The following is a 14,135-nucleotide window of genomic DNA, read 5'->3' on the forward strand; positions in this document are numbered from 1 at the left end:
TTATATAGAAATTATGTTAATTTCATTGGTAATTTAACATAGTTATCTAACTTTTCCATCTATTCAGAAGTATTATTTCTCTATCAGAGATGAGAAAATGGAGGAATAGAAAGCTTATACAATTTTTTAAAAAAATATATACTTTATTGATTTTTTTACAGAGAGGAAGGGAGAGGGATAGAGAGTTAGAAACATCGATGAGAGAGAAACATCGATCAGCTGCCTCCTGCACACCCCCCACTGGGGATGTGCCCACAACCAAGGCACATGCCCTTGACTGGAATCGAACCCGGGACCCTTCAGTCCGCAGGCCAACACTCTATCCACTGAGCCAAACCGGTTAGGGCTTATACAATTTTTAAAGGTTATATAATTGGTAGTTGGAATTCTAATATGTGAACTCCAATTTGTTGATCCAAAGCCCCTATCACCCAACAATACTGCTCTTACTTGATAGATAATGATAAAATGAAGCTGCAGCCACCTGTATTGTCCTGTGGACAGAGCCTGCAGAAAGTTACAGCCCCTTTTCAAAGAGCCAACTGATACCAATGGGCTGCTGTGTAGGTCGCTCCAGGCCTGCCACAGCTGGCACCCCTTGGTCTCCTGGGGTGGAAGGGAGATGTGCTTATCTATGAAACTGGAATCTAAGCCATTCATGCAAGTTGTCCCAGCCTAATTTGGTCCACAGATGCAATGCCACAATCATTATATCCTCTATATTGGCTTCTGGTCACCTTCTGCGTTTGGTGAAAATTAAGCATTAAGCTTCTAGGATGCATGCCATGCCTGGTTCAAAATTTTCCTGTCAACCCCAATGCCCCAAGCTTAACCCTGCACCTCAACATTAATCAGGTGACCTGATGCAATTTTATGAGCGATATACCTTCTAGCACGAATCTTCTTCATGTGAATCCAAAATAGCAATTCCTCACATTCACTTAAAATACAACGAAAGACAGATGCTTACTTTCTTATTTTGCTGTTGTATTCCTGGTTCTATTTTGTTATTTTTTAAAGCAGGAAAACTCTTCCTTCCTAGAATGCTAAAGTGCAAAGCCCTTGTGGACACAGCCCTCTCCCACCTCCGCACCCGCTGTACTTGGTAACTTTGGTCAGAGCAAAGGTGGGCTCTGGGATGAGAAACTACAAGTCCCAGAATGCTCAGCGCCCTCCGCACAGGCGCAGCGGGGACCACCCAGCCAGCGGGCCAGCTAGCCTGCGGAGACTCCCGGGTCCCCGCGCGGGACTGGGGCTGGGGGCGGGCAGCCCAGCGGACCTGGACGGCGGTCCAGCCGACCCCGGGCGGTACGATGAAGGCACGGCGGAGCGCGTGAGCAGGATGCGGCGGCAGGCGCCACGGCAGGAGGAGGAGTAGGCGGTGGTGCCCTCGGGAGGGAGCCGCGATCGGGCCAAAGGCTCCCGGAGGCTCCGCAGTGCCGCCGCCGTTGCCCGGGAGGCTCCGCGCGGGAGCCATGTAACCTGCGGCGGGCTCCGTCCTTCCCAAGTTCCCGGGCTAGCGCGGCAGCGGGGCCACGATGAAGAAGCAGTTCAATCGCATGCGCCAGCTGGCCAACCAGACGGTGGGCAGGTAGGTCACCCGCTGGCAGCCGCAGCCGGTGCGCGCCTGCGGGGCTGCATTCGCGGGCGCCCAGGTGATGGAGCCCGTCGGGCCTCCTGACCGCTTTCCCTGCTGACTACCCCCCTCTTCCCCCCGAGGTGTGGCTCGCTGGCGCGACCCCTCCTCTCTGAACTTCCCAGATCCCGGAGCCCCCTCACGCTCTGTCCGCTGCTGCTCCAGGCTCCGGTTGCCAAGCGCAAAGTGTGACGCATCCTTTACCTGCGTCCCCGGCTGCCCCTTCACCTCGTCCTCCCTGCCTTTCCCGGGACTCCCTTCTCCCTTTGCTCATGTCGCTTCCTGGAAACAGGTGTTTGCTCCGATCGTGCTGGAGCCGCCTAAAGCCGCCGCTCTCCAAAGATTCCTCCCCTGCGCCGAATTCAGGGCTGCTTGGGGGTCCAGGGCGAGTGTTGGGCCTGGTCGGCTTAGCAGAGCTGAGCCTCCCTCCCTCCCGCCGTGTTTGCTTTCTGGGACTATGACTGTACAGGATTCTGGATTTTTTTTTTCCTGGTTAGGTTTGTTAAGGCGTTGGGTGGTGGAGAGAGGAGCTGGAGAGGTGGGGGCTGGGGGGAGAGGAGTGCTGGTGGAATGGCGCTGCTGTCAGCTTGGTCCTAAAACTGTTTTCAGTGGAGGGGGAGAGGCTGCAGGAAGGGAGGCCCAGCGCCTGGGGAAGAGGAGCAACGCAGGGGATCACAGCCAGGTAACGGAGGGGGACAGAGGCCCTACCGTCAGAAAGAGCCAGGCCCTAGGAAGCTGCAAGACCCAGCCTACTGTCATCACGGTGACATGGGCTACAGCTGGGCTCGTGTCCCCAAGAGCCATTCCGCGGGGTGCCAACATACATTAACGTTACATAAGGTATCTGGTGGGTCTCTGCCCAAACTAGGCATGCTCCGAACACAGCACTGTTTGGTAGAGGGGGTTTTTCATCCATCTCCTGCCCCCGGGGAGGGGTTTCGAAGCTGCTGTGGCAAAGGAATTCAGGTGTGCTGTTTTGAAGCCCCGTGGAAAAAAGAGAACCCAACCTCGGGTGCAATTAAAGTGCAAGCTCAACACCTTGAGGGCTCTCCACTAGGTTTACTAAGAAACCAAATACCTTCCTTGGGTGGGAAGTAGAGCCGGAGCTGGCATTTGGTAGGTGTGGGTAGGGACATCCCTGGGGAGTAGGGGACCCTGGATTCCCATGTGAGCACACTGCCCTAATTACAGTGGGCATCTGAGGGCAGGCCATGCGGTGACTTCTTACGCTTCCAGGGACTCCAGATGGCTTCCAAGTAACAATGTCTAAAATTGACTTGGATTCATTTTCCTTTCCCAAACACATGTGCTCCAACATGAGGGAGAATTTATGAATAGCAGAGTCAGACTAGCGGGGTTTCTGGCGCGATCTGGCTACAGATATAGCCTCCTGTGGGTTGCCTTTTGATGCGTTTGATGCTGAAATAGTGTTTTCCTGTATAGGTCGTTTAGCAGGTTACAGGAAAGCTGGCCCGTGTTACGTCTTGGCTTCTGCGTCAGTCATCACATCCGACCAGCCAAGTGATGGTCGGCCCTTGATTGTAGCCTTGGATTGCTGGTCTCTCGTGGTGTTGTGTTGGGGTTTCAGTCGTTGCTCAAATTGGAATATGTTTATGCTTTCTCCCTGGCATCCCTTCTCCCCCCCACACAATTCTTCTGTCTCTTTTCAGGACTTGTTTAGAAGTGGTAAGATTTGTGAGCCTCGGGCATAAAGCCTTTATCATCACCTCTCCGTGGAGGGAATGACCAAGGGAGAGGGGAAGTTGAGTTTTAGAGTAAGTGGTCTTTACTCGTGGAAGGTGCAAGCCACGCAGCTGGTGGATGCTGGCGTGTGGATAAATTCTCTTTATGAGATGCCATCGCTTGTGTCCTGTGCCAGGTAAAGTGAGGGCCAGTTCACTACTGTGTATCACTCGTGTGTGTCCATGTTAATGACATGCAGAGCGAACCTTTTAAAGCAAGACCCAGTTCATGTTACTTTGCTGGTGAAGGCCTCCAGTGGCATCGCAGTGTCCCAGATCTTTCCAATGGCCTGCAAGACTGTAGCAGCTTGACCTGTCTTTGTCCTTTCGTACTCATCCTGTCCCACCTGCTTCTCATTCCCTGTGCTCCAGCCACAGTGGCCTTCCCTGCAACACTCCCGGCTCATGTCCCTCTGCCGGCTTTATTCTTGCTGTTTCCCACTTTCCCTGTCCGGCTTCCCCATCACTCAGGTCTGGGCTCAAAGGCCTTCCAGAGGCTGTGCTCGCCATTAGCTCTCTAGCCCACCTTCTTGTTCATGTTGGTCACAGCGCTGACACAGCGCTCATATGCTCTTACTTTTCATTTTTTTTCTTTTTTTTTTTCTTTTCTCTTCATCCCAAAGCTTTGGAAGGTTTTTATTTCCCAAAATTAATTCATATATCATAGTTTTTATTAATGGGTAAAATATATTTTTTTATTATTGATATTTTAGTTGCTCTCTCTGGAGCCTTGGAGTGAGGACTTTCACCTCTTTGAGGGAAGTCAGAGAGGAGGGCTTAAGGGTTGCTCACAGCTCCTCACCTCCCCACCCGCTCCACAAGCTGCAGGTTTTGGAGTTCTGATAAAACCGCTGGGGAGGGGACCCACTCACTTTAACAATGGAGGAGTTGCTGAGCTAGAAGTGCTCACATCTGAGTACAGAGGGCATCACAGCTGTGAAGAGAGTTTCTAAAACCCACTGCATTTACCTGGAAAAAGTTTCATCTCCTTCATGGTCTGCTTCTGCAGCCGTTGACACCTTCCTCCTTTGACTCTTCCTTCTCTGTCCTTCACGTCGTTCCGTCCTTCGGGGAGCATTCCCTGGCCTTCAAGCCTGGGCCACTGCGTGCCTCCTGGTTTGGGCAGCACAAGCTTCTGAGGGGACAGGCCTGGTTTGTTGCTTTCTGACTACAGGACCTGGAGTAGAACTCTCTGCACATCTGTTTGCTCATCTGCAGAATGGGGATAATGAGGGTTTCACTGAGTGATGTGGCCATCGTGGCAACGATGATGTGAGAGCACCCCTGGAAAGTGCTTGATACCATGCTCAGCCCTGGAAAATGCTACAAGAATCTCTGGGCAATTTGTTATCACTGTTATTGGGTTAAATGCACTGTTCATTCATTTATTTGCTCATTCATTCATTCAGTGAGTATTTTCTGGATGTTTGCTGTGTGCTGGGCACTGCTCTGCTTTAGAGAATATTACAGTGGAGAGTAAGAGATTCCATGAGTTCTCTTGGGATCTGTATTATAAAGGCATGCTATGGGTATATTGTGTTGCAATTTTTTAAAAAAATATATATTTTATTAATTTTTTACAGAGAGGAAGGGAGAGGGACAGAGAGTTGGAAACATCAATGAGAGAGAAACATCGACCAGCTGCCTCCTGCACACCCCCTACTGGGGATGGGCCCTCAACCAAGGTACATGCCCTTGACTGGAATCGAACCTAGGACCCTTCAGTCCGCAGGCCGACGCTCTATCCACTGAGCCAAACCGGTTAGGGCTGTGTTGCAATTTTTATTTTTTTATTATTTATCTTTCCCACTAGACTTTAAGCTCCTTCAGGGCAGGGGCAACTGCCCTACTGGCCGAAATTCAGGTTTTCTGAAATTCTTGGGCAACTGAACGAATGAGTGAGCAAAAGATCCATGTGAGAATATTTTTTTCAGTCTCCACAATGGAGGTCACAGCAGCCCCCACCATCCTGGGGGTTAAGGGGACCTGGCATACACCAAGTGCTCAAACAACGGTTGATGAAGTTCCTTGTCATTTTCCTCTTCTGCTAGCCCATCAGTCCTCCAAAAACGCTGGCCCTACATTTCAAGGGCCTCTTAGAAACTGATTCCAACAGCCACTGCCCAGTGATGGCTGTAAATGAGCTCTGTGCTCTTGTACAAAAGCTGGTGAGGCTCAAGGTGTCTCAGAGTAGGCAAGGAGCTATGCGTGTGGGACGGGGTGCAGGGCTGGCTGGGTGGGATGCTTGCTTTTAGAGGCTGTGAGTCGGGGAGTGGAAGACGAGGCTTGTCTGCAGAGCCTGGCTTCCATTCCTAGACTGCTGGGCAGCATGCGGCACCCAGCGGGCTTGGTTTCCGTACACAGGCTGGCCGAGCACCATCGCTGCTCTGCAGCTCTCAGGATCAACTGCAGGGGCCACGCACTGGCCAGTGGGATCGAGATGGATGCTGAGGATGCAGCAGCCTCTAGGAGTGCTGGTGCTGCAGGCGTTTTCGCTCAGGCCAAAGCAGCCGAGCCAGTGACGATCTTTTCCTTGAAGGTTTCTGGGAGACACTGCCCTGCCCATCCTCTGGCCTCCTAGAAGCCATGGGTCAGTCTGTAGACATCAGGGAAAAGTCAGAACCGGTTCCACATTAGTCATCGGACTAGCTCGTTCCCACCCACTGGCTTCCTGACAGTGCATTGGACCTGTCAGACCGACACAGGCCCTGCCGTGTGCTCCTGTTGGCCCACAGGGCCAGGCAGACCCCACCCTGTCCCCCCAGGACCACTGTGGAGGCTTATTAGGTCTCCGAGTGAAATTTTTCATTAGAGTTTAATGGAAGCCAGGTCCTGCCACCTGCTGTGGTATATATATGTGAGAGAGAACAGAATGTATCACCAGCTGATGAACCGGCTAGCAAGTCTGGGAGAATATTCTTTGCTCCCATCTTCTAAGCTCCTTCCTGTGCAGATCTGCCTGCTCTCAGCCCTGGGCCGGTGCTCAGCAGTCAGCGTGAGGCTGCTGGGTCCCCAGCGTTGTTATCCTAGCCTGCACGTCATTGCGAGGCAGCCATTCTCTTCAATAGCAATGGATGACTTCCCTCCCATTCTGCCTCCACCAGAGGATTTTTATCAATATTGATTAATACTGTTTTATGATGGGTGACAAAGGCCATTTTATTGTTTCTGTAGAAAAAGTGAATCAGTAGCCATGTGAATAAAACAGTAATTTAATTTATGGTTCTATCTTTTAGTGTGGATTAGTAAATATCCCTTTTGTTAATAAAAAAAAAAGGCAACTTCAAATGCTGTTTTGATAACAACAGCAAGGAACACAATTATGCTATGTGTTGAGTTAGTTGTAAGTCTGATAGTTAGGTTGGGAGAGAGCAGGATGGTTGGGGCTTCCTGCTGGGTGCAGGGTATCCCAGGGGCTGGCACCTGGAGCCCACTGCCTTCGGGAGCGCGTGTCTGTGTAGCAATTTAAAACTATCCTTTCTATCCAGGAAGCAGATGTTTTTGCTTTCGTTTTCCAACATTAGAGTTTATTTTTAGGATAAATGTTTATTTTCCCACAGAATTCAATTTACTTTTTTTTAACTTTTTTTTGGTTACATAAGTGATACTTGTTTATTGTAGAAAATTATTAACTTATGGATGGACAAAAAGGAAAAAAAATCACCAATAATCTCATTATCTGGAGACTATAGTTCATATTTTGGATATAGTCTTCTAAGGTTTTAATAGGCATCTATGTTCTTTAAAAAGAGATAGAGACTGTACTATGTATACTACTTTGCAACCTGCTTTCCCCCTTCCTATTAAATCTTGAATATTATTCCATGTCAATAGCTATACCTCTGCAGCACAATTTTTCAGGGCCATGTAATATTCCACTGTAGCCAACAGATTTCCTTTTGCTAATCATGTAGCAAATATTTCTCATTGGTTTCCTTTCCTAGTATGAATTTTTAGAAGTGAAATTGCTGAGTCAAAGAGTATGTGAGTTTTAAGACTGAGTGGACATTTTATATAGATGAACACACATATATTTCTATTCTTAGTAGAATTGTTAATATCTTCTCCCCACCCATATCAGCAACAAATGTTACAACTTTGTTAATTGCATGAATGAAAACCAAACCCTCTCATTTCTCTCCTTTTAACTTTTTTGCCTATTATATTTTGTTTTAAAATTTATAATATTGTGTGATTTTTAGTCTATCGATTTATGGTTTGTGCTTAACTGTTATGCTTAGGGAACACAGTTCCCAACCCCAGATTACATAAATACCCAGACATTTTCATTACCATTTATATAATTTCATTTTACATCAAATCTTTCATTCATCAGTTGTCAATAAGTTTTGGTGTATGACATGAGTTAGGTGTCACATTTATGATTTTTTAAAAATCAGTTACCCTACTATCACATTGAATAATGTAATTCAAGCATGTCAAACTCGCAGCCCACGGGCCACATGCCTTGTTTATTTGGCCTGTGTTGGCCTTTGAGTTTGACATGCTTGATGTAATTCATACCCACTGTATTGAAATGTCATTATCATGTACCAAACAATTTTATCTTGTGTCCATTTCTCAGATTGCTAGTGTGTTCTCTCGTGTCTGTCAGTTCTGGCAGGACTGTGAGATGGGCTCAGCTGCCCAGGGGAACAGCAGTGGGTGGTCTGCCCCAGGCTTTGGTGGGAGGAGCAGTGGAGTCCGTCTGGGCCCCTCATCCTAGCTTCATCCAGGGCAACTCCTTCACTTGGCAGTTAGAACTCACCAAGTTTGCCCAAAGGTCTTGCCGCGCCTTACCCACAGCTAGCCTACAGATTGTTCTTTTATCAAAGAGAGTTGGTGAAAAAAACTCTTTTTTCTTGGCTGTTCTCATTTGTTTATTTTTCCTTAGTATTTTTAAAAATGTATATATATTAATATGGGGAAAATGGACACTTTTACAATAGTGAGTGTAATCAGAAGTCTTCCCCTTCGGAATAGGATATGTGTACTCAAGTCTGTTTCTGATCCTGTAAAACAGTATTTGTCCATTTACTAGTAGGTCCTGCATAATTTTGGTTTTGATTTTAGGTAATTTGTCATTGTCATTCCTATGGCCTTGATGATTGGAATCTTTTGCTGGGGAAAATGGACACTTTTACAATAGTGAATGTAATCAGAAGTCTTCCCCTTTGGAATAGGATATGTGTATTCAAGTCTGCTTCTGCTCCTGTAAAACAGTATTTGTCCATTTACTAGTAGGTCCTGCATAATTTTGGTTTTGATTTTAGGTAATTTGTCATTGTCATTCCTATGGCCTTGATGATTGGAATCTTTTGTTAAGTTATATTTTTTTTACTCTTTATTGCTGGGATATAAGGAAGTTATTGATTTTTATATAATTATCTTAGCATCTTCACAACTATCTCATTACTCTTTTTTTATTGTTGACACAATTACAGGTGTCTCCCATTTTTCCCCTCTTTGCCCCCTCTCCACCCAGCCCCCGGCCACCCCTAGGGTTATGCATATATGCTCTTTGATTACTCTCTTCACCATCTTGTATCCATTCTTCCACTCCCCTCCCCTCTGACATCCGCCATTCTGTTCCACGTATCTATGCCTCTGGTTCTATTTTCTTCCGTCAGCTTATTTTGTTTATTAGATTCCACACATAAGTGAGATCATATGGTACTTATCTTTCTCTGACGGGCTTATTTTGCTTAGCATAATACTTTCCAGGTCCATCCATGCTGTTGCAAAGGGTAAGAGATCCTTCTTTTAACGGCCTTATGGTATTCCATTGTATAAATATACTCTCATTATTTTTAAGTACTTTAAAGTACTATTGGATTTTTCAGGTAGACAATCACATGTTCTGCAAATAGTAATTTTGCTTCTTTATCCAGTATTTTATATTTATTTTATTTTATTTAGTAATTGCATTGTTTAGGACTTGTGGAACATGTTAAATATGTGGCAATATGTGGGCATTCATGTCTTCTTCTTATCCTCCCTGGAAATGCATGATAATTTGAGATATTGTTCTGTAATCATGTTACATATTGCATAATTTTATTAATATACTTTTTTTTCTTTGGAGACAAAGTTAAATTTGATTAACCATATTATCATAGTCTTTAAAGATCATCACGTTATTTTTCTTCTTTTATTTGTAATATAGTCACTCTCTAATTCAGTGGTTCTCAACCTTCCTAATGCCGCGACCCTTTAATACAGTTCCTCATGTTGTGGTGACCCCCAACCATAAAATTATTTTCGTTGCTACTTCATAACTGTAATTTTGCTATACTGTTATGAATCCTAATGTAAATATCTGATATGCAGGATGTATTTTCATTGTTACAAATTGAACATAATTAAAGCATAGTGATTAATCACAGAAACAATATGTAATTATATGTGTGTTTTCCGATGGTCTTAGGCGACCCCAATGAAAGGGTCGTTCGACCCCCAAAAGGGGTCGCGACCCACAGGTTGAGAACCGCTGCTCTAATTTATGCCATAAATATTTATTGAGCACCTACTGTGTTCTAGACAGTGTTTTCTGTGCTGAGTATACATCATAGAATTTCTACCCATGAGGAGCTTGTGTGTTATTTTCTTGAGCTTTAATAGATTTTCTAATATGGAGCTCTCCTTGTTTTCCTGCAATCAATTTTACTTGAGTATAGTTTGTTAACTTTTTAAATATGCTGCTAGATTTAATTCACTGGGAGTTTTATTTGGGATTTTTATTCATAAATGAGAGCATATAAAATTTTTCTTTTGTTATACCTGTCAAATTTTGAGAACGGTGTAAAATGTTGATCACTTTCTACTTTTTCTGTGTGATGCTGAGGTTAAGAATTACTAATCCTTGAAGGTTGGAAATAACTTTTCCAGGACTTGTTTTTGGAGGTGGTTTTGACAATTTTCCAAATTTCTTACAGTTTACTAAAATATCTGTTTTCTATCTTTTTCTGAGTCATTTAAGTAACATTTTTATAGAAAAACATTTATTTCATTGTGATTTTATAGAAAAACATTTATTTCATTGTGATTTTAATATAATCTATTTTGAGTAAATAGTTGTATCTCCTTTATCATTTTAATTTGCATTTCTTTTTTTCAACCATAACTAGCTTTGCCAGAGTATTTTCTTTCCCAAATTCTGTGGAATTAGCTCTTGGGCTTATGCTTTTCTTTTTTTAGTCATTTTTTTTTTTAAATCCTCACCCAAGGATAGTTTTCCATTGATTTTTAGAGAGAGGGGAAGAGAGGGAAAGACAGAGAGAGAAATATCAATTGGTTGCCTCCTGCACATTTCCTGACCAGAGCCTGGGCCAGGGAGGAGCCTGCAACCGAGGTACATGCCCTTGACCTGAACCCAGGACCCTTTGGTCCACAGGCTGAAGCTCTATCCACTGAGCAACCCAACTAAGGCTAGGTTTATGCTTTTAAAAGATATTTCTATTGGCCACTGGGACTATGCTATCTATTAATTCCCAATTATAGTTTACATTCAACTAATACAAAATAATATTGCTTTTTAAAATTTTAATTAAACGTGAATTCCTCCTGATTTTCCTGGGTTTATTTTATTTTCCTAGTTTTCACTCTTCCGCGTTGAAGTAATCAGGGTAGGTTACTTTCTGCTGTGGTAACACATGAGCTCCAAACCTCAGCGGCTTAACAAAGACGTTTATTTAAGCTCATGTGAAGTGTGATGTGCGTCAGGGGTCTCCCCAGGATGTCTCAGGGATTTCGCCTGCATCCCCCCTCTACCCTCCACCCTCTTTTCCAGTCTTAGTGTGTGGCTTCCAGTCACTGTGAGAGGTGAAGGGAGTTGGCATACTAGCTCTTAAATGCCTGGGGCTGGAACTTACAGGTATCACCTCTGTTCATATTTCATTGGCTGGAACTAGTCACAGGTCTCCCCTGGATATGCCTGAAGACAGGGATGGGGAGCCTGTACCACAGCTGACTCACCAGGAATGTTCTCTCTCTCGTGTCCCACTGACAGTCTTGGAAGTCTTTCTTGTACTCCTCTTCATCACAGTCCCATCCGCCTGCCCGCACTTCTCTGTGCAGCTACAAGGTCATTCCTTGTCTCCATCCTGGGAGGGTGGCTATCGATTCTCCTAGATCCCTCAGAGGGGAGCATTGTTAGGATAACACTTTTCTCTTGCTGATACCCACTTCAAAATTAGTTTTTGATATCTCTATATCTCTATCTATATGCATTTTAAATAAACCTTCCTACAGTGGGTAGAGGAGTGATGAGGAGAACAGAATTCTCATCCTACCACACTAGACTGACACCTACTTCATGGAATCATTGCCAGGGTTAAATACGGTAATATAATATCTTTAGCATAACCCCTGGGAAATAATAAGCACTCAATAAATTATGGTAATTATCACTTCCCCTGGATGTGCTCAAAGTCTCTTTGTCATGAGGCATTCGTTTCAACCTTATTAATATTCCTAAGTACTGATACTTATAGCTTGACATTGATACCCATTTGTCTTGTTATCTCAGATCAAACCCAGTTTTTCTATGTTTAGTCACAAACATGAAACATGTAGAGATAGCAGTAATGCTGATAGCCTTGCTCATTTAAAACCCATTGCGATTAATAGTTATTATATTACTTAGGAAGGGCTAGGGCTAGGCCAGTGATGGCGAACCTTTTGAGCTCGGCGTGTCAGCATTTTGAAAAACCCTAACTTAACTCTGGTGCCGTGTCACAGATAGAAATTTTTTGATCTTTGCAACCATAGTAAAACAAAGACTTATATTTTTGATATTTATTTTATATATTTAAATGCCATTTAACAAAGAAAAATCAACCAAAAAAATGAGTTTGCATGTCACCTCATAGGTCCGCCATCACTGGGCTAGGCTATTCCACAGTAACAAGAACCCTTAACATCTCGATGGCTTCGAGGGCTGACTGAGGGGGGCTGGTCATAGCCCTTTAAGGATCCACAGGTATGTGTTCCACACGCACTCTGCGATGGCACAGGCAGTCAATGAGGATTCAGCAAATCATGCACTGGCACCTAAGAGTCTGTGAATGGGCACCCATCAGTTCTAGTCACGTTTCATTGGCCGCAGCAAATCACCTGACCGACCACACTTGCAGGGGGCCAGGGAAAGGCACTGCCTTCATGGACTCGGAGAGAGGAGAACCTCAAAAGCCACGCCATGTCGCCCGTAGCCACACACTGGGCTGTGTCCTTTATGGGGCATTATTTTATGGTCCCATGGCAACACCTGTATGAATTGGGTGCTATCTACAGGCCCACTGTACAGATGGGGAGCAGAGGCGATGGAAGTAGCCGACCAGGAAAGGGGCAGAGCGAGATTTGAGCTAGGCCCAAAGTAGGTCAAGTCAGGACGTGTTCTCCCTCCCCTCCTGGTGGCTCTCAGCGGCCTCAGGGTCCCTCAGGTTCTGCTGTTTAGGTGGCTTTACCAGTGAAATGCTAATTAGCTTGACTTGTATAAAAATAAAAATGTCACATTTATTTGAGGTAATCCAGTGTCTTGTATGTATGTAGCCTTAACCACAGAGAGCATCAGACGATGGAACGTCTGCCAACAGGAAGTTCTTCACTTTGTTTCCTTATTACAGCTTCACCAGAAAGCGTAAGAGAGTCCTTGGAAAGTGTTCTATAGCTCGGTGCTTGGTGCGCAAAGACAGTCATTTCTATGTCTGCAGAAGCCCCTGTCGCCTCCTACATGACCTAGTAATCGAGCAGAGACCTTAGCAAAATAAAGAACACGAGAAGGGCAGAGCTCCGAGCTCTGTCTCCGTGGTGCGATTGCAGACACACGTGGTTCCACAGCTGCTCATTGTGGAGTGTGTCTGGTGACAGACGCTCCTGCGTCAGCCCCACAACAGCTCTGCGAGTCGGTCCCGATCCTTCCCCCATCACCTGCCCGGGCCTCAGCAGGTGAGTTCGGGTTGCTGCTGGTCGAAGCGTTGGTAAGGGAAGGAGCTGAGATTTGCTCCCAGGTCTGCTGCCTGTGGTCCTGATGTGCTGCATTGCTAGGCTTCCATTGCACCGCAGTAGGGGAAAGGGGGCGACTGTGTGTCTAACATTAGGTAATGTTTAAGTTTGGGGACAGCTGTACTGTTGTCATGTGCAGTATTTTTATAACATTCCCAAAATGTAAGAGCTTGTGGGAGATGTTTAAGATAAGGAAACAGGATACAGAAGTGAGCACAGAGCTGAGACTGCACCGTGTTTTTAAAACGCGTAGAGAAGTGGAATCACAGGGTCAAAAGGGAGTTGCAAGGCTCCGCGTGCCTGTTTATCTCTGGGGAGGATTATGAGTAATCTGAATTCTTGCTGCTTCTACCTTTTAACAATTTTCAAATTCTTGAGGATAAAGATGTATTTGCCCTGGCCAGGTGGCTCAGTTTGTCGGAGCATGGTCCTGTACATCAAAGGGTTATGGGTTCGATTCCCAGCCGGGGCACTTACAGAAGGCAACCAATTGATGTTTCTCACATCGATGCTCCTCTCTCTCTCAAAATCAATAAACATATCCTCGGGTGAAGATGAAAAAATAAAAAATAAACATGTATTTTATTAAGAAAACAAATCAACAAACAAGAAACCCTCCCAGGACTCACAACAAAGAGGTGAATATAAAATGTAGCTGGAATTTCCTATAGTGATGTTGTAAGTTTGGGGCCCTGAAATGTCTAAATAGAAATGTGTTTGAAGCTCTCTTGCCCTAACCGGTTTGGCTCAGTGGA

The 14,135-nt window shown here is 45.2% G+C and overlaps 1 protein-coding gene across 1 annotated transcript in view; it reads left to right on the forward strand.

Annotated features, from left to right (window-relative positions):
• The first annotated feature begins 1,171 nt into the window (after nt 1-1,171).
• ARHGAP44 (Rho GTPase activating protein 44) overlaps nt 1,172-14,135 on the forward strand; it is a 184,475-nt gene continuing 171,511 nt past the window's right edge. The window contains 1 exon segment of the mRNA XM_006761694.2: nt 1,172-1,591. Within this exon segment, the coding sequence (XP_006761757.1) occupies nt 1,539-1,591 (53 nt within the window). The 5' untranslated portion in view covers nt 1,172-1,538.

Source organism: Myotis davidii, unplaced genomic scaffold (assembly GCF_000327345.1).
Source record: "Myotis davidii unplaced genomic scaffold, ASM32734v1 scaffold37, whole genome shotgun sequence".
Taxonomy (NCBI): Eukaryota; Metazoa; Chordata; class Mammalia; order Chiroptera; family Vespertilionidae; genus Myotis; species Myotis davidii.